Raw genomic sequence first — 27690 nt, 5'->3', positions numbered from 1 at the left:
TGCACTGTTTATGATAGCTGGTGCACATCCCTAATGGTGACGCTGCCCTGCCTCCGGGATGTGGGCCACGAAGCTGTGTAGAATGCTTTATATTGACACGCTGCCGGCCCCAGGGTTGTAGGCGTATAGCTGTGTAGTCCAGTGAAAATTTTACAATAAAAATCTTTATAAAATAAAACTAACAAGCTCATGCAATCTGCCAATTGCAGCGTAAACGTGTTACAAATTTCACATAACCCTAATGCGACCATACCTGCAGCAGCTTCGAACATCATCATAGTCGGTCATATCAATGTCAAACACCAGTTCTTTCTCTTGGGCCTGAAAAGCACCAGACTTCACTGTATTATGCTGGCTCGGCTGCAGAGAGAACAAGACAGAGGGTCATGCAGGTAAGTTTGCAGTACATTACACCAATTATTTACATGAAATTCCCTATAGCAGTGGGACCATATAGCTTGCCAGCAGCACTGTTTAATGGTGACCCTCTTTGGTGGGCAGAAGTCTTAAGTCCCTTCTTTAAATGGGTTACTTCAGGGTGAATTCCTGAATCAGGGCGAGTAGCAATTATAAATCCCATCCATAAGAAGGATTCTTGGGATGATCGGTCCAATTATAGAGTGATTTCCCTCTTGGCAATCTTTCGTAAGATTTACGCTCAAAATTTGCTGAAATCAGTTAAGACTTAGGTTTTTGGATCTGGTATTATTCGTAAAGAGTGGGGGTGGAGTGGGAGGGTTATGTCAAACCATTTGACGATTGATAATTTGTGGGTACTCAGGGCTGCAGCAAGAGGTCAACAGCAACTGTCGGTAAACTTTGCTGTTGCTTTGTGGAATTTTGGAAAGACTTTGACTTGGTTGACCACTGTACCCTCCGGGAGAAACTAAAGAGCTAGAATATCCCTCAGGACGTGTAGGCCATGATACAGCAACTACATTTTAACAACTTGGTTCAGGTCGACCCAAGTGGTTCTGGAATTTTATCAAGAAAAATCTCAATAGAAAATGGTTTCATGCAGGGATATAATTTAGCACCCCTCCGGTTCAGGCCTCCCGTCTGCTCTGGCTAATTCCAATTCTTTTTCTCCTAAAATAGGGGGCATACATATCCATTGCCTTATATTGCTGAGAATTTAGTTATAATAGATTACACCCCAATAGGGTTGCAACAAACATTTTGTTCTGCATACCTACTATGAATCTAAATAACTCTGTCACTGTGGGGAAAACTAAGACTTTGATTTTTTTTCCAAGCGTCCAAGGAAATTTACTCAGTATCTGATTAGTATCCTATTGGAACAGGTCAGTATCTTGGTCTTGGTGGCTTTCCTTTTGGGATCCTTTCAGTGGAGCCCCTAAAAGGTAATGATGGGTAAGTTATTTCCGCAGGCCCTGAACGGAGCTGAATTACTGCTGAAGGACATAATGTTATGGTCTGGCGAACTGTCACGACTCACTGTAAAGTTTGTTGTGGACTCTGAATTAGGAATTTATGTTTTTAAGATCGAAGAGTCCCTGAGCTCAAATAAGGTGAAAAGTCTTCTTCGTGATGGGGTTAGGGAAGGCACTTTAGTTGGTGATGGGTAATATCTTATACGGAAGCATTCAGTTCACCACTGTCAGCAGCCTAGATGATCTTGAGATCTTTCCATGTCTTTCCTAGGTCCCAGATAAAATATGGAGTGTTATTCTCCAATTCTTGACAGGATTAGATTCAGGCTGTAGAATGTCTGGTTCGAGAATTTGAGCAATGGAAATAATGGATAGGATATTTGCGATTTAAATCTTAAGTTCTCGGAAGCACCTTCTTTTAGATTGCTCTTTTTTTCTAAGTGAAAGGAAAACGATTTTCAAGCCACTTTCTAAGCAGTATGGTATTATGGCATTAGAGATAGGATTGAAGCACTACTCACTTTATGGTTGTGAAAAACTTTAAACATTGTAATTGCAAAGTATACTATACTAATTCAGAATAAATAATTTTGATTTTATGACTGCTGATTGAAACACTCAATTGGAGAGCTATTTTAATTGATACAATTGTAATTATGTGATGGGTCTTTTGGATAATAAATGTTTATGTGTTAGATCATTTTGGAAAATTTGTTAATTATATGCAAATGTTGCCTTTATTCTTGGAAATAAAATATTTTACACCTAACATTAAGGTGCACTCAATTTTATGTTATCACTTCAAAATGTCAGTGTGTCAGTACACACTAGATGATGCCTAGGTAATCTCAGACAAATTGTGCTGATTTTACCCAGGCTGGGTGACCGAAGGGATCACTTGACAACATGACAGCCTTGGCCAAGACCTACAATGGTTTGCTTCTTTGATTGGACTACTGGCCTCACTATGTGGACAAGAGCAGAAACTGTCTAGCGAGAGTGCAGATGCTCCAACTCGATGTTGTGTCACTTTGTATCATGAGCAAACAAATACAAAGAAATAACATGTAAACAAAAACATAGAACAGTAAGAACCCTGTATGCAAGGAGCCAGTGGACTCCTAGTCAATAGTCAAAAATATACCATTCAAACCTGCCAAACACGAGAAAATCCCAGACTGTCTACTGGCCAGGTAAAAACAAAGAAAACGTACAATAGAAGCCCACAAATAGATTGTTGTAGTAGAGCCTCAGCTGCTCCCTGCCCACTTGACATCAACCCCAGCAGAAACCTCTCATCTCCCTTTTGCTATAGTAAAACTCATCGGAGTGATAATCGATGCAAAATGCATGCGGAACCACTTAGTCTGGAAGGCCCAGAATAGCAGTTTTTTTTAACCTGAAGTTTCTCAAGAATCTTCCACTCATTGAGCTTTTCACACAGAATAATGGCAATGTATGGCATCTGCCGCTTCATAAATTAACTAGGCCAGCAGTCCTCGCTTAGACTTGCTTGAATGTCCTCTGATGGAATGACAATAGCTGTACAATGCCTTTGCTCAATGTTACATGTGCCTCAAACAGAAATCATGTATACCATTGCCAACGATCACTACTCTGCATAGTTCAAGAATGTCGGATTCCTCGTACAGATTGTTTATCCTGGTTATAGGATCTTACAGTCTGCCCGCCTCACTCGGGCAACTGGGAAAGCTCTTTCCCTGTCTCTAAGTACCAAGAGACCACAAATGGAAGTTTGAAGCACCGCACAAATCACTATAACTTTAAGCCAAATACTGAATGGGTTGTACATATACATTTATAGCTAAGATCAAACTGAGGAAATGGTTCTTTTGAGGGAGGAAGGGGGAATGTCCAGAATATGATTACTTACTGAAAAATTAAAAAAAAACAAGCTAGGAATTCAGAACATTTTGAACCCAGAAATACCATAAGAGACTAACAAGGTCAGTTTATCACCCAGTTTGCACAGCAGGTGAGTAAACCAAACACTCATAGAAATAGACTATTATCATAAATAATTTTCCAATTGATTGAAAGCACAACCATAGGCTTTTACCTTTTTTGTATTGCTGTGGAATATTTTCGCGCTTTCTGTATTGCGGTAGAATATCTAGGCCCAAGTGTTGTGCAGCTTTTTTTTTTTTTTTTTAAATTTGCAGGTACTACCTCCCCTTTTGATGAAAACACCATATCTATAAAAGGCAATGGGCTACAACACGTTCCTGAAAATGTGCCTAGAAACAAGTCTGGAGACACCAGCATAGATTTCGAATTTCTAAATCAAGAATCTGAGACTAGGAACCACAGCAAAGCAACACAGAATATTTTCCTTTAACAGTTATAGTTACCCACCCTGTGCGAATAGACTGCTCCAATGTCTATCTTGTATGGATTCATTTTCTGCATCTCTTTCTCCAGCTCACTCTGGTTGCTAAAAGACTGGTAACGAACGTAGATATCATCTTTCAATGTGAAAGAAAACTCACGGTTTTGGAAGTAATTCTTTGTGACTGTAAAAAATAAAAAAAGTCAACATTTCACAGAAATAAAACTTACAAACCATCTTCGTGTACATACAATCTTCCTCTTGAGCAAGATGCTGCACAGGGACATTCAGTATAACTCCTCCAGTCACCACACACGCAGATATATGATGGGCATGTTCAATAAAAAAAATGTTTTAAACTGGCATCTTTGATGTATTTGAAAGAACATTCATTAGTCAAATGCTAGGCAAGCTGATAAACTCAAAGTAAACCTCCAGATTGAGCCATATCTGGAGGAATTTTATCATTAGTAGAGCAGGTTGCCAGCTGAATAAGACAGAGGGCTCGACGATGTCTGGTAGCTACTCAGTATTATATTAATCTGAGCAGCACCTCACAGTAATTTTAATTTTTCCAAATTATTTTTTACTTCAATTTTTGCACATCTTTTTGCTAAGCTGCCCACCCTTACAGTGGAGGAGATGAAGGCCATGTACAAGGGCAGGAAACTCAACCCGCGCCATCAGGCCAAGTAAAGAGAGACTTTGTCAAGGTTCTTAAGACCTGGGAGGAAGCTAGAATAGCCAGGATCAACTCTGAAACAGAGAACACAGCTGAACTGTGGAAAACAGAACCAAAGGACGGGAACTCAGACAAAGGATTGAGTCTGCTGTTTTACCTGTGGAGAGAAACCCCAAGGGCTGGACCTGCTTCCAACTGAACGCAGGACACAACACTGGACTCCAAGAGCTAGTTGACTAGCCTCGTGGTAAGCTCCAGGAACACAGAAGCTGCAAGAGGCCTGCAACACAGAAGAGCCCGGCTGACTAGTTCCAATGCCCTAAACATCCTGGACTATTGGCCTTCACAACTGCAAAAGTGGACACTTAGAAACTTTTTGGGAAATTTTTCCATAAAAGAACCAGAGGTTACCACACGGCCGCCACCAAACCACAGATGCAGTCATTGCATCGCCGGTCAGACTCAACTTGCTGAAACATGTAGACTGTCCTTTGGATGTAGGAGTTCTTAAATACCACTCCACGCACATCCACTGCCTTGCTTTTATTACTGCCAGTGGCCCAAACATTAAAGAAAACCCTTTGGGTAATGGGACCACTGTACAGTTTTTAGCGTCACTATCACACCACTACCCTGCTCCACTGTAAACCAGGCGTTGAAGCACACCAGGGACAGACTCTGTCACCAGGTGGGCCCGATGATGAAGCATGCCACCAACTAGGTTGGTGGGTGAGGGCTTCATGAAAAAGAAAAACTCTTTTCTTTTTCTTATGCTAAAACATACAGCTCCTTCATCATCACGTACCCCCAGACTAGTTCCTCTTGATAAAGATAAGATTATTTTAATCCTTGCATCAGGTTCTTTACGTGCTTTACCAAGGTCACAAACTTTTCTAATACTCGTTTGTCGTGTCACTACACATAAAAACTACCATACGACACAGTCAAATGCCTTCTAAGCATCTAACAATATAATACTGGCTGGAGACCTCTTACATTAGCCGTGTCATGCAAAGCTTTGGCATGACTAATATGGAGTAGCGTTTTCTCAACCAGAGACAACCCCATTCTGTACAGACTAAACTAATTGTTGTGACTTTGGCAAGCCTAAGATTCAATACCTTGGGCTATAACATTTGTGGCTGTATTTATCAGGGAAATAGGTCTTTAGGAGCCACATTCATTAAGGGGTTTATTTCTCTTTGGAAAGACAGCTATATTCAATTAATTCTCAGAACAAGGCATTTTTGATCTGTCAATTTCCCTTACCATCAGTACCAATACCGGTAGCAATAAAGTCAAACAAGTTTTATAAAACTCCAAAGTCATTGCATCGTCAACTGCAGCTTTTCCAGATGCTACACTTTGAACAGCATGAGAGATTTAGCCAGCAATTTTGTGATCCAACATATAATATTCCCTATTGAGTGTGCCCAAATTAGCTTTTTCAATATATTTAAATCTTTAGCATATAATTTCTGACAGAGCTTAAAACATTTGTTAACAATGCGGAGGTTGATTAAAATTTGGAAAAAGGCCATGCAGAAGTTGGTTTAGCTGGAGACGCCACTATGTGAATCAGATTTATTGACGGGCTTGCAACAGTTACAGGGGAAGAGGCAATGGGATATCAAAACTGGGGAACATGTGGGACACAGGGGGGCTTTATTCCTTTGAAGAAATACGATGACGACGATACAAACTGTCAGACATACTGCGATATGAGCACATATAGGTGAAACATGCTCTGACATACTATGGAGATAGATTGCGAGATGTGGCGGATGTGACAGTACTGGAACACAGACACATGGTATCCTAGATTTACTGCTCTTTTTACTTACCAATAGCTAACCGCTGTTACTGCTGTTGAAAGAAAAATGGAAAGGGACCTCAATATTCTAGAGGATGATAAATGTAGGGGGTGTGGGAGGGGCATGTAGACATCCAAGGGAGGTGGCCATCAGCACTGGGTTCTGCCAAAAACAGCATATTTTACAAGCACCAGACCACACCATAGATTGTAGTCAGACACAGACATGTGTGAGAGGGTGTGGACAGGGTGGTACACTGTTGAATACCCTGTGAGACTGCCCGTGGATCCGGGACAATGGGTGAGCCTATAACATTGGGACTGGTGCGGGCAACCCTGGGCATCGGGGTGGGGGCAGGCACTGCCCAACTACACTACTACTCTAGAATGTTACCCTGATAATAGCAATGAGGGGTTTTAAGCAACTGTTGGGCAGCCAGAGGGTACCACCCATAGATAATTGGTTAACAAACTTAGACTGGTGTATGCAGGTGGAAAAATCTGTTTATAAAACCAGAGGTTGTCAGAGGAAATTTGAGAAGGTGTGGGCCCTATGCAAAGAAATCAGAGACATGGAATAACCCATTGCAGGGGGGTGAAAGAGTGTGCAGGGATGGGGTGTCCAGGGATGCCATGGATATTGTTCGATGAGGAAATATAACGGGGAGGCTCTTCTTGAGAACTATCATCGTGCCTAAGGGGGGCTTCTATGCTGGTTTAGTTTATCCCTGCTAACACAGAGATTGTGTGATGTGACCTAGAAATGTGTCAACTTGTTTATTATGGTTTATACAGTTTGTAACAGCTGTAAAACCTCAATAAAAAGTTATTGAAAATAAAGGTAAAACAAATGCTTAGGTTTACCAATGTTCCCAGTTTCATGCTCATTCTTGCGCATTACAGCAGCATTTTGCTCTTCCTTTCCTATATGCAAGCAAACACCCTAGGTTTTCACCATGCTCAATATCTTGTCCTTTCAGTTATAAATAAGAGGCTGTAGATTTCTCTCTAATGTGTTTTCCTATCAGGAATCAATACCAATACCCTCATATCTATTTCTCCCACTCATTTTGCCATGAATGCCAGAATGCCATAGCAAACTGAATTAAATTTGCTAGATCTTAGTTTTATTTTCACAGCGACCGGATCTGTGACATGTGTCATGTACCATTTCCCCTTTTATCTTACCCTCTGATGAGAAGAAACACATCCTAAAAAGATACCACATGCCCCACCGTCCCCCACACCCCCTCCTGTAATGTAATCCCTAGATGCCCGTTGAGTCAGGACGGAGCGTACGGAACACACCCACCTCACTGTGCCAAAAGAAAATGCACCATAAATAAAGGCCATTAATTCATTAAATTGTTGCTTTTCTCATAAAAATATAATCTAATCATTGTTATTATCAACCTGGCATGTCAGATTTTACCAGGATGGGCTATTTTTTAGGTTCTACTGGCCCTGTCTGGAAACGCAGCTTGAACTCACAAAGAACAGGTGTTCTGTTCATTCAGAAAGTCAATGAGTAATCAAAATGCCTTTAATTCTTGTTTTTATCTCGTCATATTTGCTGTGCTTTCAAAGACAGAGGTCAAATGTCAGCTTATATTTCTAACCAATTGCTGCTGCTTATTTTATTCTGGAGATTGACGTTTACTTTTCTTTTTCTGACTGCAAAGTTAGAGGATTTTGTAAACTGAAGTATCTGACAATTTTGCAGGCCACAAACCATTTAAATAGCTTGTAAATTGACTGTAAAAATATTTCAAAACATATTTCAAACAAAGATTTTAATAGAATCAAAACATATCAGAATCATTTCCTTGGCGATATGTAAATGATAAATATTTGCTGAAACTCGATTGCTACAGACTATCGTTTATACGATATATTGTTTTATCAGTGAAACTGCATGTGAGTGGGAAGGTTTATGGCCATTACAATGGAAAAACGTCTGTCTATATATTACAGGGCACTACTACAAGCTTTAGTAAATAAAAAGTGAGTGTTTTAAATATGAGCTTAGAAACATTCCTGCCCCCACCCTTAAGACAATGCAATTAGTCAATTAAAAGGCATGTCTAGGGTCATAGGTACCCTATAAATGGGCTAAATTTTTATTACACGTGGAATAATTTAGTCCATTGAATCAAACAAAAGAGTTTTTTTGTACTACAGAAATCTGAACTCACATATTTGAAGGTGTTCTCGTAAGCGATACTGAAGAAAAAGGTGACTGCAAAATAAAATATTTTACTGATTAAACTATAGTGTATAAACAATCTGTGAAAACTGTATTTCAACAAACATTTATAATTAACACATCACCAAGTAAGTTGTTCTGATTTGTTTTCAGCATAAAATAGTATTTATCACACAGAATTACTTTCATAACTACTGAAATATATATTTTTAAAAAATGTTGTACAGTTCACGTATTAGCGGTTTGAATGTTGTGTTAGGAAAAAAAACCAGGCACCCTAAAGTAGTGGTCTTCAAACTTTTTTATGCTGCGCACCCCCAGAGGGAAAGAAAATCATCGGACCCCCCTCAGAATTATTCACAATTATTTTATTAAGTTGGCTATGTTTAAATATGTCTATACATATTTACATATTGCAGTTACATTATGTTACTGTTTTAAAATGCAATCAAATGCATGATTGCCAAACACACTATTCTGATCAGGCAGGCCTTACTAACACGTACAAGTATGCACAGTGAGACTATTATAAGTGGGGGTGGGTGGTTTGAAGAATATTTGGAGTCCCTTCCCTTTTGACACAGTCTCCCAGGTAGGATATAAATAGCAAAAGATGTTAGTGATGGCCCATTACAGAGCGGCTTACTGAAGCCAATTTGTTTTCAATTCAAAACAAAGCACTGTTATTAACACAATGTTTCTTTTGGCCAGAGCCCCCCCCCCACCCCTGGGATCGCTTGAGACCCCTCTAGGGGTCCACTCCCCAGTTATTTCAAACTGTTTTTTTAGCACGTCAGACAGATCACTTTCAAAAATCCTGGAAACCTGCAGTGAGCAAAATAAATGCAATTCTAAGAAGACAAACTGACTTCTCACTTCTGTCTGAATACAGAGCAAATGTGACAAGATAAAAACAAGATTTAAAGGCATATTTATTGCTCCTTCACTTTGAGTGAACAGAGCACCTGTTCTTTGTCAGCTCGCCAGAACAGGCGAGTAGGCTCTAAATATAGCTCACCCTGATAAAATCTGACTCGCCACAGCAAGTGGGCATGTACATTTCTCGACGCCCGATATATTCATAATACTGCCCTGATTATCATTATCAGAAAATGTGTGTAAGCAATCCCTTTGAACTGTTAAAGTCACTGAAATAGTAGCTTCAGTCAAGTCTACAAAATGTTCCATCATCTGAGGGGATTCTTCATACACAGACTTTTCTTTCATGCTGACACGGTCACACTGGTTCTCGGAGACTAGTGACCACTCCTCTTCAAGACTTCTGTTGCTGGCAACCTGTCTGGTACTGTTTCTGACGGTACTGCTCTGTTACTAGCGATCATGTTTGGAGGGGCGTTTGTTGTTCCTCCTAATAAAACTTCAGGTCCTTCCTGCTCAAAAGGCTCCAGCTGCTGCCTATATAAAGCACTTTTTATGTCTCGATGAGTCATCGCATGCGTGCTCTGCGAGACATTTAGTCAGTGGCTTTTGGAAATGCTTCCAAAGGCTGTCGCCGGCCACCAGCTTTCGGTTACACGCACAAGCGCGCGCCTCGCTCTGCCTCTGCAATTAACGCTACTGCGCGTGCATCCCTCGCGTGCGGAGCACAGAGCGCGTCATCGCGATCGCTTTCACGGCCGCGCTGCGTTACTTTTACGGACGCGCGGCCAATGCTAGTTTGGTCTGGGGCTATAATATTGCTGGTTAAATCCGGAGTCTTCTCCGCCCCATAGGCTTCCATGAGAGATTTACCAATTCCATAAATGCCCCTGCACCCTAACTGGAAATCCCTTCCTAGTTTTGTCAAGCGTAATTACATTGACTCTGATTCCAAAAATATGTACACAGACTGAAGCTTTCTATCATAACCTGTTTGCATAATTATTCTCTGTATACAATCTGTGGTCCGGGTGCCCCAATCCACATTTTGGAGATAGTTTTGTTACTATACTTGATGCATAGATTGTTTCTGATCCTAGCCAACTATTTTTTTTTTTTTTCACTGCGAGCTCTCAATTACCGTTTTTCACTTAATAAAACGTAACCATGGAAGCACCAGTCCCATCTTCATTTTTCGCTTTTAATTTTGATGTTTTCAAATTGACTTTGCCTGATTTGGTTAAATTTGGAAACACAACCAATGTTGCTTTCTCTAGTTAAAACTTGCCTATGATCTTAATTACCTGGTTTTACTTCCTTAGATCTTATAGACGTTGGTGTGCAGTTTTGTGGAACCTGGCTTAGTTCTGCTGTCTATCTACAGTTGGGTGGCTGAATCAACATTCCAAAAAAGAGGGAGGGAGAAAATTGCTACGAATTAACAAACATCAGCTTCCACCATACTCTTAGGCGCAGAAAAAATGTATCCTTAAGTATATATGGTCCCTCGCTCACATGCTGGTCATGTAGCATGCCTGGTCATCGGGCCCGCACCCAGCATGTCTATTAATACCGGGTAGGCTCAGCCCCACTCATGCAGGCGGCACTCAGATATCCTATAGGGACAGCCGGGTCAGCAGGAACCTCAAACAAAAGGCTAACATTTCCTAGGGAAAAAGAAAACACCTGTAATTGTCTCGGCCCCTTCTTGTACATCACCACCAGTGACACTGCAGGGATAGCTTTAGCACTAGTGGTGCCTGTTACGACTGTCTTATTTGGCATAACCCCCTTCTCCCCGAATGCCCTCACTACCACTCTCCATCAGTGCCCCTCATCTCTCCATAGCCTCTCTGACATACTTTTCATTTTTTATAGCGCTATTCATAGTTCACTCACATGCAGTTCTGTAATTTTTAGGTCTTTGCAGCAGGCACATTAACCATGCGTGCTACTTTTGGTGAATTCAAAACTGCCACTAAACACAATACCCGTGGAAACATTTATCACCAGAGTTATCTTGATATTTTTATTGATGCCCGACACCTGCACAAGGAAGTTCACATGCTTGTAATCCCATAAATTATCTTTTAACACAACGCCCGCACCAAAGTCAGCGCCAAGTTGCACCGCCCTAAAGCCAGCCCTGAGCCCTTACGCCATCCCTGAATCACAGTTCAAGCAGACACTGTCCTCTCAGTCTGTGAGTGCTGTTCCTGTTTACATCTCACATATTACTTACTCTTGCATTCCCTAAGAGCATGTGCTTTTACCAGGGTGGTTTGTTTCTGTAGTTTTTTCATGCAATGCGTTACTCATCTATAATGTGTGGTGTGAAAAGAGGTGCTACTATGTAGCTGTGTCAGTTCAGATTGTGGGAGGTGCCATGATTGACTGCTGTGGAGTTCAGACCAAGTGCAGTATGAATTGCTCACAGTGCCTGTGGGTGATAAAGGTGTTCAAATGTATGTTCCTCCAATCGTTGGCCTCTCTGTAGACTACACAGAGTGCAAAGGAGGTGCACAGTGTTGTGTTTGTGGCATGGGGATAGGGACCGTGCTATACCTAGAACGTTCATTAGCCAGGAGCGCTGGAATGTAGGAACGCAGTTTGGAGTGAGAACGGGAGAGATGGTTAAACAGGAAAGATATAGCTGATGCTGGGGTTTGATGCTTGGAATAAAGTGTGCATAAACTTCGCTGCATGTGAACTCTTACTTAAAGTGGCGACGAGCGGCTCAAACCCTATAGGCTCACATGATTCATCATCCATTGATCATTTCAAGGAACCGCAAGACTATATTAATCGTATGGCGCTGCGCAGATACTGGCTGCTTGTGGGCATCAGCGTATATGGACTATGTACTGTAAGCGTTTTGGGCCAATTTTATTGCTGGTACGCTTATGAGGCATGTTTTATGAAGGGGACTGTGTGAAAGGCAATTGATAGCTATCATTTATATCATAGGAATCTAGGGGATAGCGAGAAAATTGAAGATTTTGTTGCTGCATTGAGAAACTTAGCTCTGGCTTGCAGATTAGGGGGGTTGGAGGAAGAATTTGTCAGGGACCAAGTAATAATGCACTGCAATAACCCCACCTTGCAGGAATGGGTTTGGGTCCATGGCGAATCCATGTTGTTTTCATTATTGGCAAGGCAGAGCTCATGTCCAGATGTGCCAAGGCTGTAGTGACAGCAAATAAAAACAAGCATTGGCATAGCCAATAGGTCTCGCTTTTGGGACCTTATAAGTATTTAGTTATGCAGCACAATATCCTTGGTGCAACAACATTAACTGTTGCATGGTTAAACACTTATAAGGCCGCAAAGGCGAGACCTATTGGCTATGCCAATGCTTGTTAATTTTGCCACCATTTCTCTTTCGAGTCAGTCTCTAAATATGTCGAGAAGACCAGGCCGGCAGATGGAGCTACCAAAATCGGAGATTAATCAGTCTTTGCTCTTTGTATATTCCATGCTCCCTCAAGTTTCCTTAAGCCGGCCGACACTAGACTGGTACTCATGCATAGTGCCCATCAACTGTGCAGCCATCACCTTTACTTGCCCCTGCTCTTCAGCCTGGAGTAGAAAACATGGGGCAAAAATAAGCATAGCATCCAGAACAAGCATTTGCAATGCAATAGGTCTCGCATTTATAAGAGTTTGAGCTATTGGTGTTGTAAAATTACAATGCATTGTCATTTACAATGTCAGTAGCATAAACTCGCATAAAAGCAGTGTGTGGAGTGCAGCAGTGTGAGGCGTGCAGCAGTGTGAGGCGTGCAGCAGTGTGAGGCGTGCAGCAGTGTGCGGCGTGCAGCAGTGTGCGGCGTGTAGCAGTGTGCGGCGTGCAGCAGTGTGCGGCGTGCAGCAGCTGCGTGCAGCATGGAGCAGTGAGTAATGCAGCAGTGTGTGTCATGCAGCAGCGTGCAGCAGTGTGCTGCGTGCAGCAGTGTGCGGCGTGCAGCAGTGTGCGGCGTGCAGCAGTGTGTGGCATGCAGCGGCATGCAGCAGTGTGTGGCGTGCAGCAGCGTGCGGCGTGCAGCAGTGTGCGGCGTGCAGCAGCGTGCGGCGTGCAGCAGTGTGCGGCGTGCAGCAGTGTGTGGCGTGCAGCAGTGTGTGGCGTGCAGCAGTGTGTGGCGTGCAGCAGTGTGTGGCGTGCAGCAGTGTGTGGCGTGCAGCAGTGTGTGGCGTGCAGCAGTGTGTGGCGTGCAGCAGTGTGTGGCGTGCAGCAGTGTTTCATGTAGCAGTGTGAGGCGTGCAGCAGTGTGAGGCGTGCAGCAGTGTGAGGCGTGCAGCAGTGTGAGGCGTGCAGCAGTGTGAGGCGTGCAGCAGTGTGAGGCGTGCAGCAGTGTGAGGCGTGCAGCAGTGTGAGGCGTGCAGCAGTGTGTAATGCAGCAGTGTGTAATGCAGCAGTGTGTGGCGTGCAGTAGTGTGCGGCGTGCAGCAGTGTGCGGCGTGCAGCAGTGTGCTGCGTGCAGCAGAGTGCGGCGTGCAGCAGCGTGCGGCGTGCAGCAGCGTGCGGCGTGCAGCAGCGTGCGGCGTGCAGCAGTGTGCGGCGTGCAGCAGTGTGAGGCGTGCAGCAGTGTGCGGCGTGCAGCAGTGTGCGGCGTGCAGCAGTGTGTAATGCAGCAGTGTGCGGCGTGCAGCAGTGTGTGGCGTGCAGTAGTGTGATGTGGTCTGTAAACAACAAGAAAAGCGGACATCAAAGGAAGGGTGGGAGGGAACGAGCATATGGGGTGTGAGTTATAACGAAAGTTAATTGTTGTAAGAAGGGATGCAGGAAGTGAGGCCGCTGTCGCCGGGATCGAACCACAGGCTCTGCCGCTCGGAGTCCACCACTCTGACCACTGCACCACGCCTCTCCCTCTCTTTTGAAGAGATACCTCTGTGTCGGCGATTTGTATGTGTTGATGCATAGCCACGAGTGTCTGCGCTTGTGAAAGCGTTCCTTATCTTGTGCCCAGGATAATAGCCTTCTTTGTTTGTTTACTGAGAGTTTATAAGTGTGATGCGTTAAGTGTGTTTCCCACAGATGTTGCGAGGCCAGTTCTCCTAAAGCCTCACTCCTGTTTCATTGGTCGAATGACTGTGCCACTGCATTCCATACAGTTCGCAGTATCCACTACCTAAGGTCTGCTATTCCATGTCCTCTCTATTCCTCTTCCGCACCCGGCAAATGTTTGTCACCAATCTTAAAGAAAAATAATAATAATAATAACTGTAGGCTCCAATTCGCAAAGTCGTCACGGGTGAACACACAAGGGCGGATTTCCAGGTGCAATCACAAGCCGGCAAAAAAGGGGCAAACATTACATTTGCTGCCACTGATTTCGCATGTTGGCTAAACTCCAAGGAATTGTATTCTAATCGTGTTTGTTCTTTGCATTATTAGACTTATCCAAACATAGCAAAATAAAGCATAAACTCAAAAGCAACTGGCCCTTGTTTACATCTGCGTGCGCTAAATAGTAGTTGCACAAAACATCACGCCCAAACAAGTGCTTGCTAAATCACTGATTTGAGCATCAATCCGTGTGATTGACAAAAGGTAAAAATAAACAAGCTGTTACCATGATTCTTTCTTGCGCACAATCGTTTAAACAAACAAAAAGCGACGGAAAAAAACTCACTGAAACTGCACATGCACAGAAATAAAAAGCATCTAATTAACATAAAACAAAACAGCGCACACTGGCCTAACGTAAGCAAAGGATGTGTGTGACTTTAGTCATTTCACTTTGTTTTACGTATATCTAATCACCTCCTGTTCGGCCATGTCACTGAGTGGTGGAAACACTGAACGAGCAAGGAATGAAACCACGTACGTGCCAGCATTTTGGAAGAGGAAAAGCTGGGAGCCTTAAAAAACGATAAATCGGGAGAATGTATTTTCTTCATTGATTTGTATCGAATCAGAAGCAATGTAGACACCAAAATAGACATGTTTGGCGTAAAAAAAAAAATCGGGTGTATCCCTCCTGAATCGGGTCTCTAGGCATGTATGCAACAATTATATAAAACGTGATCATATATTACATCCGCTACCGCGGGTCCCCAGAGACAAGAAAAAACTAGCTCACTGGGTGTGTCGGCGGCCATTTCCAGGGTTAGGAAGGAGAGCATGTTGCGTCTATGGTAACATTATGATGGGGCTAAATGCGCATTCTGTGTGGTTTCTTAACCGGATCACAGAGCAAGAGACAGTTAATTGGGTCAATACGACACCGACCGTCGTGTCTCATGTGCGGCAGGGTTGGGAACCCTTCACACGCGGCAGCGATACCCACAGGCGTGATTCAGGAATAATTTCAGGGACGCCAGGAGTGTGGTAAAAAAAAAAAACAAGCGCGCCCTGAAGTTGACGAGGAGGGAGTGGGAGGGGGGAGTGTGGGCGGGCACAGTGCAAATGGTGTGCACTTTGATGTCCTCAGTGGCCGCGCGGCTCACTGAGGACATCAAAGGGGCCGCGAAGTGATCAGGCAGACAGGCGGGGAGGGTTTTAACCAGTTTGATACTCTCACTCCAAGATTATTTTTTTTAAACGATATACTGCTTGAGGCTACTCCAGGGAAAACCCTCCCAAAAGATGGCACTGCGCCTGTTTCAATAACATACGTCAAGTCGGTTTCTCTCTTTAGCACACTGACCCAGAATTGGAAACCTGAACTTCACTTTTTCATCAGACTCTCTCAGAGCAAGAGAAAGAAGGGCAGAAAAAACAGAAGAGAGAAGGAAAGGAAATAAAGGAAACAGTGACAACGGCAGATGGAAAAGAACTTGTAAGAGATAAAGAGACAGGAAGAGAGGGTGGTGGGACTCATAAGGTGGAACCAAGAGTTGGCAGCCTTGGGATTCTGCACCAGCAGCTTTGGTATTCAGCAACCCTGGCATCCAGCAGTGCTGCCGAGGGCAGTAAGGAAGGGGGTGGCCACGCCGCCCGCAGGATGACAATAGAGCGCCCAGCCTCAGTGTTTACCATCAGCCGGTGACGTGTGTCTTCTGTGGCTACCACAAGGTCATTTCGGCGGATGCGGGAACTGCTGCCCGGAGGGGCGGGGCGGTAGTCCAACCTGGGCGGCTCCGCGAGGCTTGGGATGGGGGCATTGGCGAGGGCTCACAGCTGCTGCTCGCCCTCTTTCCTCCTCGTGGCTGCAGTAAAATCCGCCCGCCCGGCTTGGAGAGCAAGAAGCTATTAAGTGATGTTTCTGTTTTTCAGTGTCACAAGCGGAGTTACAGGGCCATCCTAAGGCAAGACATATAAAAGGATCCAATTAATGGAAATGGGGCCACACACTTCATGTCCTCAGGCCATAGGGGGCCCTGAGAAGGAATCGATGTTGACCCCTTTATCCATTAAGGGCCAGTTGGTATAATGACAACTGGGGAATATGCTTTTAATCGCTCCGTGTCTCGCGGGTGCCGCTACTTAAGTATTCTACAAGGAGGCCGTAGCCCAGCACAGCGAGTACCGGATGCCGTGCACTGAAGTATTGTATTCCCGCTGCTCTGGCTTGGTGGTCAGGATGGGGTGTCAGCGATTAGATTGTAACACTGCGCTGAACACTCGGATCGCCCGTAAATTAACCCCACCTGTGTGTCAATAGGATTAATAAACTTGCGTCACTTTCTTCCAATCCATAAACTGCGTAGTTTATTTTTGTGTTGAATTTAGAAGCAATGATTGGGTTACAATGAAGAACGAGGCTTGGTGTACAAACCCAAAGCCCTGGGCCCCTGTGGTGAACTGATTTACAAATTAAGCGCTGCAGGCATGCTCTATCTTCAAGCCCCCTCTGGCGTCCATTCTTTGGAATAAGTTGGTGGTCTTTCTGGAATACATTGCCTCTTTTGTGTGCTCAGTAGTGCGGGCCTTGCTGCTGGGATTTCCCCAGAACTCCTCAGGCCACAGCCTGCCCGGGGCGTGTTTACTCAGGTCAAGAGGGCCGCAAGAATGTTAATGGCCTGCCCCAGACCCCGCACACCTCAGCAGAGCGGTCGCCGCCCAAGCCCTAAGGCGGGAAACTGCAGGGCCCATTGGAAGCCTGCAAGAGCCATTGGAAGCCTGCAAGAGCAAGAGACAGTTAATTGGGTCAATACGACACCGACCGTCGTGTCTCATGTGCGGCAGGGTTGGGAACCCTTCACACGCGGCAGCGATACTCACAGGCGTGATTCAGGAATAATTTCAGGGACGCCAGGAGTGTGGCAAAAAAAAAAAAAATGGAGAGCTATTGGCTTTGCAAATGGGATAGAAATGTGCAATCCGCCTGGTTTTGTTATGTATTGACTCTTGTAGCAATCGCGGCACGCCTTAGATTTAGATGTTAAACGCTAAAGCGTGGTGTGTTGCCATTGCTAAAAAAGTTACTAAATCGAAAGAAGGTTTGTGGCTGCCGTATTTTTTTCTATTTATTTACTATTGTAGCAATCCTGGGACGCTGCGCTTTAGCTTAATATGTGTAAAGCAATGCGTGCCGTGATTGCTATAAAAGTATATCAACGGAAAACAATGCACCTTCCTCCCGCCTTTGTTTTTCTATTTATTGACTTTTGAAGCAATGACGGCATGCCGCGCTTTGGCTTTAGATGTTTAAAGCTAAAGGGCGGCGTGCCGCCATTGCCACAAGTCACTAAATAGAAAATAAAAGTTGTGCGCCTGCCATATTTCTTTTTTATTTATTTACTTTTGTAGCGATCGCAGCAGATAATAGGTGGCATTGATGCGTCATGTTAAAAATTCATTTAGTGCTTTGGTCACGTCAGGTTTCATGCGCAAAACGAATTTGCTGAACGGTGTTGTCACGCAAGCTCCCAAGTTAAAGATAGGAAAGTAGACCTTATTTAGATATGCCATGGTGAGTGTTAGGAAATCTCAGGCTCACATGCTCCCCAATTTTACTGACCAGCTACGCCCGTTTGGCTGTGAAGGCGGCAGTAGGGTTCTGAAGTTAAAGTAATGAAAGGGAGAAGGCTTTGGAGCAGGGTCAACTTTGAGTTGAGGATTGCCTGGATGTATAAGGTGCAAGCCTGAAGCCATGGGAGCCGGTTGAGTTCAGGACACGAAAACACCTCTACGTGAACCATCCCGATGTGGAAGAAAAAAAACACACACACCCCCCAGCAGATGTCAGAGTGCAATTTAAACAAGAACAAGCGGCCGCGAAAGTGAAAGTGATCGCAATCGCGATCAAACATCAAAGCGGCCGTGCGGCCGCGAAAGTGAAAGAAAACGAATGCTTTCAGGCTGCCAAATGGTGCGCGGGCCCGGAGCACATGCACTGTAGTTGGCGGCCTGAAATGCACTCGTTTCCACTTCCAAAAGTCCCTTACTATAAGTCTCGCCAGAGCAGCGCTAAAGCGCTGTCTCAGGCGAGACCTAAAAAGGTATGGACTTAATATGCAAGGGCATGGCTTCGCAGGAAAAAGAAGTTATGGAACTGTTTTCGCACGTATATAGATTGGCATGATCATCCACAATTGCTGTTCAGGACAACTTCCACTAGTACAAAGCATTAGCCCGAAAACCGCTCTAATACATTTCATTTCGGTCCACAAATACGCTGCAGACACCCGTAAGTGTTCTGCGTGGAGTAGGCGCTGCATACTGTGATCAATTAGCCTTAACACCAATATGTTAAGGGGAATGTTGTTTATTAAAAAATGTGGAACTTGGGCAATACGTACATGAGGAAACACGAGTAGAGCTAATGAAATTTACAAGGGATACATAAAAGGTTCAACTCCCAAACCGTCCATAGCAAGGAAGGGAATAGTACACCACCACATCTCATCAATTATGTACCTAAAAAGCATGTCTTCCTCTTCCAGATTTGATCAAATTATATAGGGATGACATATGTTGCTGTCATATCCCGACACACAAACTGCCTAGGCGTAGAACTGCGTCTCATTAGGTGAGGCCCATCTCCACACCCTCACTTCTGTTTTTGAAATACTCTGGCTTTTACATCTGCTGAATCCAAATCATGCCCCAAAAACACACTCTTGTTTCACCCCAGCACACGAGAGCTAAAATCCATGGTAAGCATCACAAGCGAAACAAAGACCAAAATGGGTGTAAAATCCAAAATCTTCACCTCAGGTAGGTGTGTGCCAACAAACAATCCTCTACCCCCCAAAAACTTGTCTGAAGCAAACTAAGAGCAAAATTAACAACTAAAGACTGCTCTCATTTATAATAAAAATACAACTCTGCTTTAAATTGACCGAGTGCGTTCGGGTGATTTGCATCTCAGCAAACATAAGGTCGCTCTTGGCTACATGTAAACGGGGGCTGCAAGGGTCCTCCTTTGTTATCTATAGCGGTCTGAGTGCATAAAGGCTCGTTGTATTTGCTCGGACATTAATGTACACTCACATCCAATAAGGGTACCCCACATAGTGCCTCGAACAGCACAGCAACTCTAGAAGCAGCTGAACTAATCGTGTAGAAATCTACGGGTGTTGTTCAATTTCTTACCTTGCATCCTGTGTAATGGAATGAAATGGATAATTAGTGAAAGAGTGCATAACAATTATTAAAAAAGTACTTTTAATGCGGTCAAAATGGATTTCCTGTTGATTTTCCTACAACCAACTTGTCTGTAGTAATGAACTTATAAACGGCAAACATTGAGCACTCTCTGGAGTGCTCCACGAAAAATCTCGTAACTGTTATAAAACATTTTATCAGAGCAGGCATGTACTTTTGTAAAGACTTCTATCTGGCCACTGTATCCTGTATTGTCAGCAGAACAGGAAACTGCAATTGGAAGGATGTTTTTTTTTTTTTTCTCTCTCAAGGCGCCCCTGTTGTCTGTAATTACGACACTTGCGAATGGGCCATTAACCAAGCCTAAAGGCTCGGTCTGGTTTCGATATCTGTGGCGCCTGATGTCTGTTGTGTGATCGTGTTTTCCCTGCAGGAAGGGAGGGGCTGGAGCATCTGAGAGATGAGGGGGGGGGGGGGGGGAGGGGAGAATGCCATGCGAGGGCCGCTGTAAGCGTGGCTAAGGCTTTGCAAACAAACAAAAGTTGAGAAAGTGCATGCCAAGCAATCACAGAGTGCTGCGACTTCGCGTAAAGAGACATCCCTGCAAGATGTTCAAAGTGTGTGTGTGGCACGTAGTCTTTATTGGAAACCTGTTGGGCACTAATCCATTGTGGGAAATATGGCAAAAGGTTAAGGTACACGTGATGTTTTCTCACTTGGGCCCTACTGCTTGCACCCGTTTCTGAGGCAATTTTTTTTTTTTTTTTTTTAAACAAAACCAAACAAACATTGCAGCCTATTTCCTCACTGTGCTGAGAAGTAATCTGGAGTTCGCTGCACGCCCGAAGCAATCTCGGAAAGCTGGGGAAAAGGAGACGTGTGTTTTTATGGGGGGGGGGGGGGGGGGGTTGGAAGGTTAGTGAGTCAGCCGTTCTAATGTGCGAAAAATCTGAAAACAAGCGTGCTCTGAAGCGGACGAAGAGGGAGTGGGAGGGGGGAGTGGAGTCGGGCACGCAGGCTGCCAAATGGTTTTACTTTTTTTTTTTTTAAACGGAAGCAAAAAATAAAATGCATTAGATTAGCAATAACAGATCTTGAAGGAGGTGCCCTGACGGAGCGTGTGTGTTAACAGTGCTAGATTAGCAAGAACAGATCTGGAAGGAGGTGCACTGACGGAGCGTGTGTGGTAACTGATAGATTAGATTATCAAGCACAGCTCTGGACTGAGGTGCACTGACTGAGCGTGTGTGGTAACAGTGGTAGATTAGCAAGAACCGATCTTGAAGGAGGTGCACTGACGGAGCGTGTGAGGTAACAGTGATAGATTACCCAGAACAGATCTGGAAGGAGGTGCACTGACGCAGCGTGTGAGGTAACACTGATTGATTACCCAGAACAGATCTGGAAGGAGGTGCACTGGCGCAGCGTGTGAGGTAACAGTGATAGATTTCCCAGAACAGATCTGGAGTGAGGTGCACTGACGGAGCGTGTGAGGTAACAGTGATAGATTACCCACAACAGACCTGGAAGGAGGTGCCCTGACGGTGCGTGCGATGCAACAGTGCTAGATTAGCAAGACCAGATCTGGAAGGAGGTGCACTGACGGAGCGTGTGTGGTAACAGTGATCTATTAGCAAGAACCGATCTTGAAGGAGGTGCACTGACGGAGCGTGTATGGTAACAGTGATAAATTTGCAAGAACAGATCTGGGAGGAGGTGCACTGACGGTGCGTGTGAGGTAACAGTGATAGATGATCCTAAAATGATCTTGAAGGAGGTGCACTGACGTAGCGTGTGAGGTAACAGTGATCGATTCGCAACAACAGATCTGGCCTGAGGTGCCCTGACGGAGCGTGTGTGGTAACAGTGATCGATTACCAAGAACAGATCTGAAATGCGGTGCACTGACGCAGCGTGCGAGGTAACAGTGATCGATTCGCCACAACAGATCTGGCCTGAGGTGCCCTGACGGAGCGTGTGTGGTAACAGTGATCGATTACCAAGAACAGATCTGTAATGCGGTGCACTGACGCAGCGTGCGAGGTAACAGTGATAGATTTGCCACAACATATCTGGACTGAGGTGCACTGACGGAGCGTGTGTGGTAACAATGATAGAATAGCAAGAACAGATGTGGAAGGAGGTGCACTGACGGAGCGTTAGTGGAGCAAACCCAGAGCAAAAATACCAATTAAAGACTGCTCTCAGTTATAAGAAATATACAACTCTGCTTTAAATTGACCAAGTGCGTTCGGGTGATTTGCATCTCAGCAAACATAAGGTCGCTCTTGGCTACATGTAAACGGGGGCTGCAAGGGTCCTGATTTGTTATCTATAGCGGTCTGAGTGCATAAAGGCTCGTTGTATTTGCTCTGACCTCAATGTAGACTCTCATCCAATAAGGGTACCCCACATAGTGCCTCGAACAGCACCTTAAGTCTAGAAGCAGCTGAACTAATCGTGTAGAAATCTACTGGCGTTGTTCAATTTCTTACCTTTCATCCTGTGTAATGGTATGAAATGGATAATGAGTGAAAGAGTGCATAACAATAAATAAAAAGTAGTTTTAATGCGTCCAAAATGGATTTCCTGTCGATTTTCCTACAACCAACTTTTCTTTAGTAATGAACTTGTAAACGGCAAACATTGAGCACTCTCTGGAGTGCTCCAAGAAAAATCTCGTAACTGTTATAAAACATTTTATCAGAGCAGTCATGTATTTTTTTAAAGACTTCTATCTGGCCACTGTATCCTGTGTTGTCAGCAGAACAGGAAACTGCAATTGGAAGGATGTTTGCGTTTTTTTTTTCTCTCAAGGCGCCCCTGTTGTCTGTAATTGCGACACTTGCGAATGGTTCCATTAACCAAGCCTAAAGGCTCGGTCTGGTTTCGATATCAGTGGCGCCTGATGTCTGTTGTGTGATCGTGTTTTTCCCTGCAGGAAGGGAGGGGTTGGAGCATCTGAGAGATGGGGGGGGGGGGGGGGGGGGGGAAGAGAGAAAAGAATGCCATGTGAGTGCCGCTGTAAGCGTGGCTAAGGCTTTACAAACCTAAACAAAAGTTGAGAAAGTGCATGCCAAGCAATCACAGAGTGCTTCGAATTCGCGTAAAGAGACATTCCTGCAAGATGTCAATAATGTGTGTGTGGCACGTAGTCTTTATTGGAAACCTGTTGGGCACTAATCCATTGTGTGAAATATGCCAAAAGGTTAAGGTACACGTGATGTTTTCTCACTTGGGACATACTGGCTGCCCCAGTTTCTGATGCAATGTTTTTATTTTTTTTCAAAAACAAAACCAAACAAACATTTCAGCCTCTTTCCTCACTGTGCTGAGAAGTAATCTGGAGTTCGCTGCACGTCCGAAAGGAGATGCTTGGTTCTGGGGGAGGGGGTGGGGGGGGGGGGGGTGGGGTAGGCTAGTGAGTCAGTCGTTCTAATGAGCGAAAAATCTGAAAGCAAGCGTGCTCTGAAGCTGACGAAGAGGGAGTGGGAGGGGGGAGTGGAGGCGGGCACGCAGGCTGTCAAATGGTTATACTTTTTTTTGTTTAAACGGAAGCAGAAACGAAAATGCATTTGATTAGCAGTAACAGATTTGGAAGGAAGTGCCCTGACGGAGCGTGTGTGTTAACAGTGCTAGATTATCAAGAACCGATCTCGAAGGAGGTGCAGGGACGGAGCGTGTGTGGAGCAAACCAAGAGGAAAAATAACAACTTAAGACTGCTCTCAGTTATAATAAAAAAAGACAACTCTGCTTTAAATTGACCGAGTGCGTTCGGGTGATTAGCAAGAACAGATCTGGAAGGAGTTGCACGGGGTATGTTTGGCAGGGCTTGGCGAAGGGTTTCCATCATGGCGAAAGTGAAAGCAAACGAGTGGTTTCAGGACTCCAAATGGTGCGCGCGCCCGGACGGCTCACATGCACTGTAGTTGGAGGCCTGCAAAGCCACTGTTTGCACTTCCAAAACTCGCTTACTGTAAGTCTCGCCAGAGCAGCGCTAAAGCGCTGGCTCAGGCGCAGACCTAAAAAGGAACACAATCTGCGTTGCATCAGCTCGCATAAACTTTGTTTTTTAGGTAGAGCTTCAGATAAAACTTTCACATCAATTTAGGCACTACATACATGTAGTAAAGTGTTAGTGCGAATTGCAATCTAGCAGCCACCTGTTACCCAGATGTTTTTTCCTACGATAACTTTGTTGTAAATCAGTACACTCAAAGTTCCTGCAACAAATGGAGTTGGGTAGCAGGTCAGGGGATGACTACACCAGGAAGAACAAAACATTTTTTCTTAAATCAGAGATTTTGGGTGTTAGTGGATTGGATTTATGGAGCACCAATAGGATGCCAAAATTACAACTTCAGGCCCTTTGGTTAAGCATTTGTGCATAGTGGAGGAAACGTGTCTGTGTTTATCAGTTTTTTTTTCCAGTGCTTGCTGGAGGCAGGAGTCAACTGAATGATTCAGGACAGTCGGAACACCATATAATTACTCTTACAACATTTCATACATTAGTAAAACTTACAGAACATATAGCTGTCTCTTGTTGGCTGATGATAATGGGAAATTATTGCAATATTCTTTAGGATTTTTAACTTACAGCCAAATTGAAACAGCTCATCATGTAAAGCCGTACGTCTGTCTGCTCTTTCCCAGCATGCAAGCCTCCATAATGTGGAAACGCTCTCTAATCCACTACCCCATGAGCAAGCACATTATAAGTACACACATTTTTGCATTGATTGTGGGGTCCAGAATGACACACAGCAATATAGAAAGCACCTGAAAATGAGTTAATGGGATGTAGGACCTATCAGCCTGTGTGTAAAGTTATGTCTCTCACACCAAAAGTACTGCGGAAAAGTACTACGGCTAGCCCCAAGATGGAGCTCCAGCAATACCGGCACAATTAAGTATGAAATCTCAGCACCTGACTAGGTCATCCTTTCTGACAATTTGCAGCAATCGGGGAGATACAAAGGTTGGTCCCAAACTAGAAAATTCCTCACCTTGAAAAACAGGAATAACATTCCCACCCCTCACCTCTGCTACCTATCGAATGGCAGTGCTCAGGAAGACTAATATGTACCTCCATGTTAAACAAAAGGCCTAATGGAATGTATAAAGGTAGCCCAGACTTTCCCGCCTCACTTCAGTATCTGGATCTCCTCCTTCCAACAACAGGAATGAAGGCAATACAATGTAACTGCCTGTGAGCGTACCCTTCCCCCATCCTGAGCCTTGCTAAATCAGGAATATACAAATGTGCACCAATTTGTTTTGGTAATTAATACTGCAAAACAAACTTTATGTGTAAACATTAGAAGACATCAGAACCAGCATTTACAGAATTTCCTTTTCGATGCTTGCACTAGATGTTTGCTTTATTTACTCCATATATTCTCTAATGTTGCTCTGCTCATGAGGTTACCGATTCAGTAAAGAGCATCCTAAAATTATTGATATTACCCCATGAGTCCAGCCATTACTTGACGCTTCCAACCCTGAGCTGATCAGCTGTTCATGCTAAAGCACCAGTCTTTCAATAGTCTTGCAGTAGACAGATAGTTCGCCTGATTCTACGGTCTCTCAAACGTACTCAATATAATACTATCTAAGATACAAATTTTATTTTTTCCTACAGTGTTGCATCCTTACAGTGTTCGCCTGATTCTACGGTCTCTCAAACGTACTCAATATAATACTATCTAAGATACAAATTTTATTTTTTCCTACAGTGTTGCATCCTTACAGTGTACGCTATCTCATGCTCTACTCTATGTTCCTAAAACCTTCCAAACAAACGTTGACCTTGCGTCAAAACTTCCGACTGTCGCCTCTCCCTTTTCTCTTAGAATGAGCCTCTCCTTACCTTCAAACTTCAGTAAACTTCATTGTTGTGGAGTACAGCCCATTTTAATTCATGTGCTTGTTTGCCCCAATCTTTATTTTTGGATTTCTGCAATTTGCCCACACCTCATCTCAAAGAGCACAACCTGTCCATCTTTTATCATACCGTGCACCTTTGCAATACCTAATCTGCTCAAGATCATTTAATAACTCCACCCAGATGAACTTCCACCCACCACCATATGATCACATCGAACTCCTACGAGTTTAAACCCACACAGACAGTAGAATAATTGCATGGAATTCAATTTAGAGCACAAGACTAATTCCAATAACACTCACTGGATCCTGCAGCTGACGCCATCTCGTTGAATAATAGATGAGAGAGAGAACAAATTATTCTAATAATGCAACAGCTTCATATTCCCCTCCGTGGCCTGCAGCCACGCCCACAGATAGGTAGCCCCTCCTATTCAGACTACCGCCTTTATCATTCCCTGGACCTGGTTCTATAGTCTCCCTCATTCCGTTGCCTTTTGTCGTGTGCTCAAACAGCTATTATGTTGGCCTACCGTTTCCACTTGACTTTCCATGTCCACTCTTTTTATACCACGTCACAATTTCTTCTAAACATCTGTTCGCCCAGCTCATCTTATATGCCTACACCCCAGTCCCCGCTTGTGACACAACATCCAGTGCTCTTACTATGGCACACTCACCGCCTCCGTAGTTAAGCCAGCGGTAATACTGTGAAAAGGGGAAAAGTCTTCGGTAGTAGAGAGGTAGCAGGTCGGGCAGTGAGCCACTGTCATAGTCTGCCATGGCAAAGTTGTGATGAGTAGTACACTCTGCAGACAGCGGGAACTAAAACGAACAGCGCGGGAAATCACGTCCCTGCGGCATACTGGGGGATGTAGTCTTCCCACCTAAGTACTATAAGCGTGTCAGGACTTCTATCGGCAGCTATCTTGTGGTTAGGACCAACGGCATACCGGGAGATGTAGTCTTTTAATGCATCTATTGACCTGCGCATGCGTTGTGTTTGAGCGTCAGCCATCTTTAGATCAGGCACGTTTTACGTCGCTTGCTTTTGCCCGTTAGACGACATCCATTCGGTGTCAGCCGTTCTATGTAGTCGGTAATCTTGTTTCTTAGGCTTCAGACAAGGCTGAATGTTAAGTTTTCGCCTCAAAGTCGGCCGTCTTTGCTCAGACAGGGACCTCTGCTGAGCATAAGTAGGAAAATGTAACTTTCTTGTTTTGTGTCAGACCGAGTTCCCAGTCGAACCTAAAGTCTCATGTCTTCAGCGCAAATAAACCCCTTGGGGCGTGTCGGCTTTAAAAAACAACACAAATACTACTTCAAGCGGTGTGTGTCAAGAAATGCTCAAAGCCAATATTAAACCACATATAGGCAAACCCAATAAGTCTGATTTAAATGTTATAATACATGCAAACAGCATTTACACCTTCCTTATCTTAATGCTTTAGCTCATTAAAGCCAGATCTATTGGCTCAGTTCTGCCAAGTGCCACGCATCAGGCGTTAGATGAACGCATTTAAGTGCATCACTGCACTGAAATGCAAAATCACGCATGATGGCACCTCCTCAGCTGTCAAGCGGAGAGCTAGTGATCATTCACCAATACTGACGGAAACTAAAGCCGGTCTGGAGTGTCAGTGCGGCGTGCTCACTGCTCCTGGTGGGCTTGGGGGGGTGGTGGCATAGAGTCTGCAGCTCTAGCTGTTACAATGTAACAGGATCATTCACCCGACACTGCACTTTCGCATGATTTATGTCTCTACTTGTACATTATTGTTTGATGAGAATCAGCAATTAGTCACACCCTCTCACTCCTTGATGGTGTAAACACAACATGAAAGGCACTTTACCAATAAATACATGTACAGTAAACCGAAGCAGCTATAATCGCCCCGCACCATCGGAAAATATTGCATCAGAGGCAATGCGTATCTCGCACTCCAGATCCATAACTGCCCTCGGCTGCTCTAACTGACAA

The 27690-nt window shown here is 44.2% G+C and overlaps 1 protein-coding gene across 2 annotated transcripts in view; it reads right to left on the bottom strand.

The window, feature by feature from the left end:
* The window catches only part of PRIM1 (DNA primase subunit 1), a 45168-nt gene extending 18543 nt beyond the window's left edge, over positions 1–26625 (bottom strand). The window contains exons 1-3 of one of the 2 annotated variants that reach the window (XM_085600926.1): positions 26390–26625; positions 3771–3928; positions 254–360 (exon numbers count right to left, since the gene is read on the bottom strand). In XM_085600926.1, coding sequence (XP_085457052.1) covers positions 254–360; positions 3771–3928; positions 26390–26492 — 368 coding nt within the window. In that variant the 5' untranslated portion in view covers positions 26493–26625. Of the gene's footprint in view, positions 1–253; positions 361–3770; positions 3929–26012; positions 26145–26389 lie in introns of those variants that run through there. The other variant, XM_085600927.1, reaches the window with a different exon arrangement.
* Positions 26626–27690: the final 1065 nt, after the last annotated feature.

This window comes from Triturus cristatus, chromosome 4_2 (assembly GCF_964204655.1).
Source record: "Triturus cristatus chromosome 4_2, aTriCri1.1, whole genome shotgun sequence".
Lineage (NCBI taxonomy): Eukaryota > Metazoa > Chordata > Amphibia > Caudata > Salamandridae > Triturus > Triturus cristatus.
This window is presented reverse-complemented; position numbering and strand designations above follow the sequence as displayed.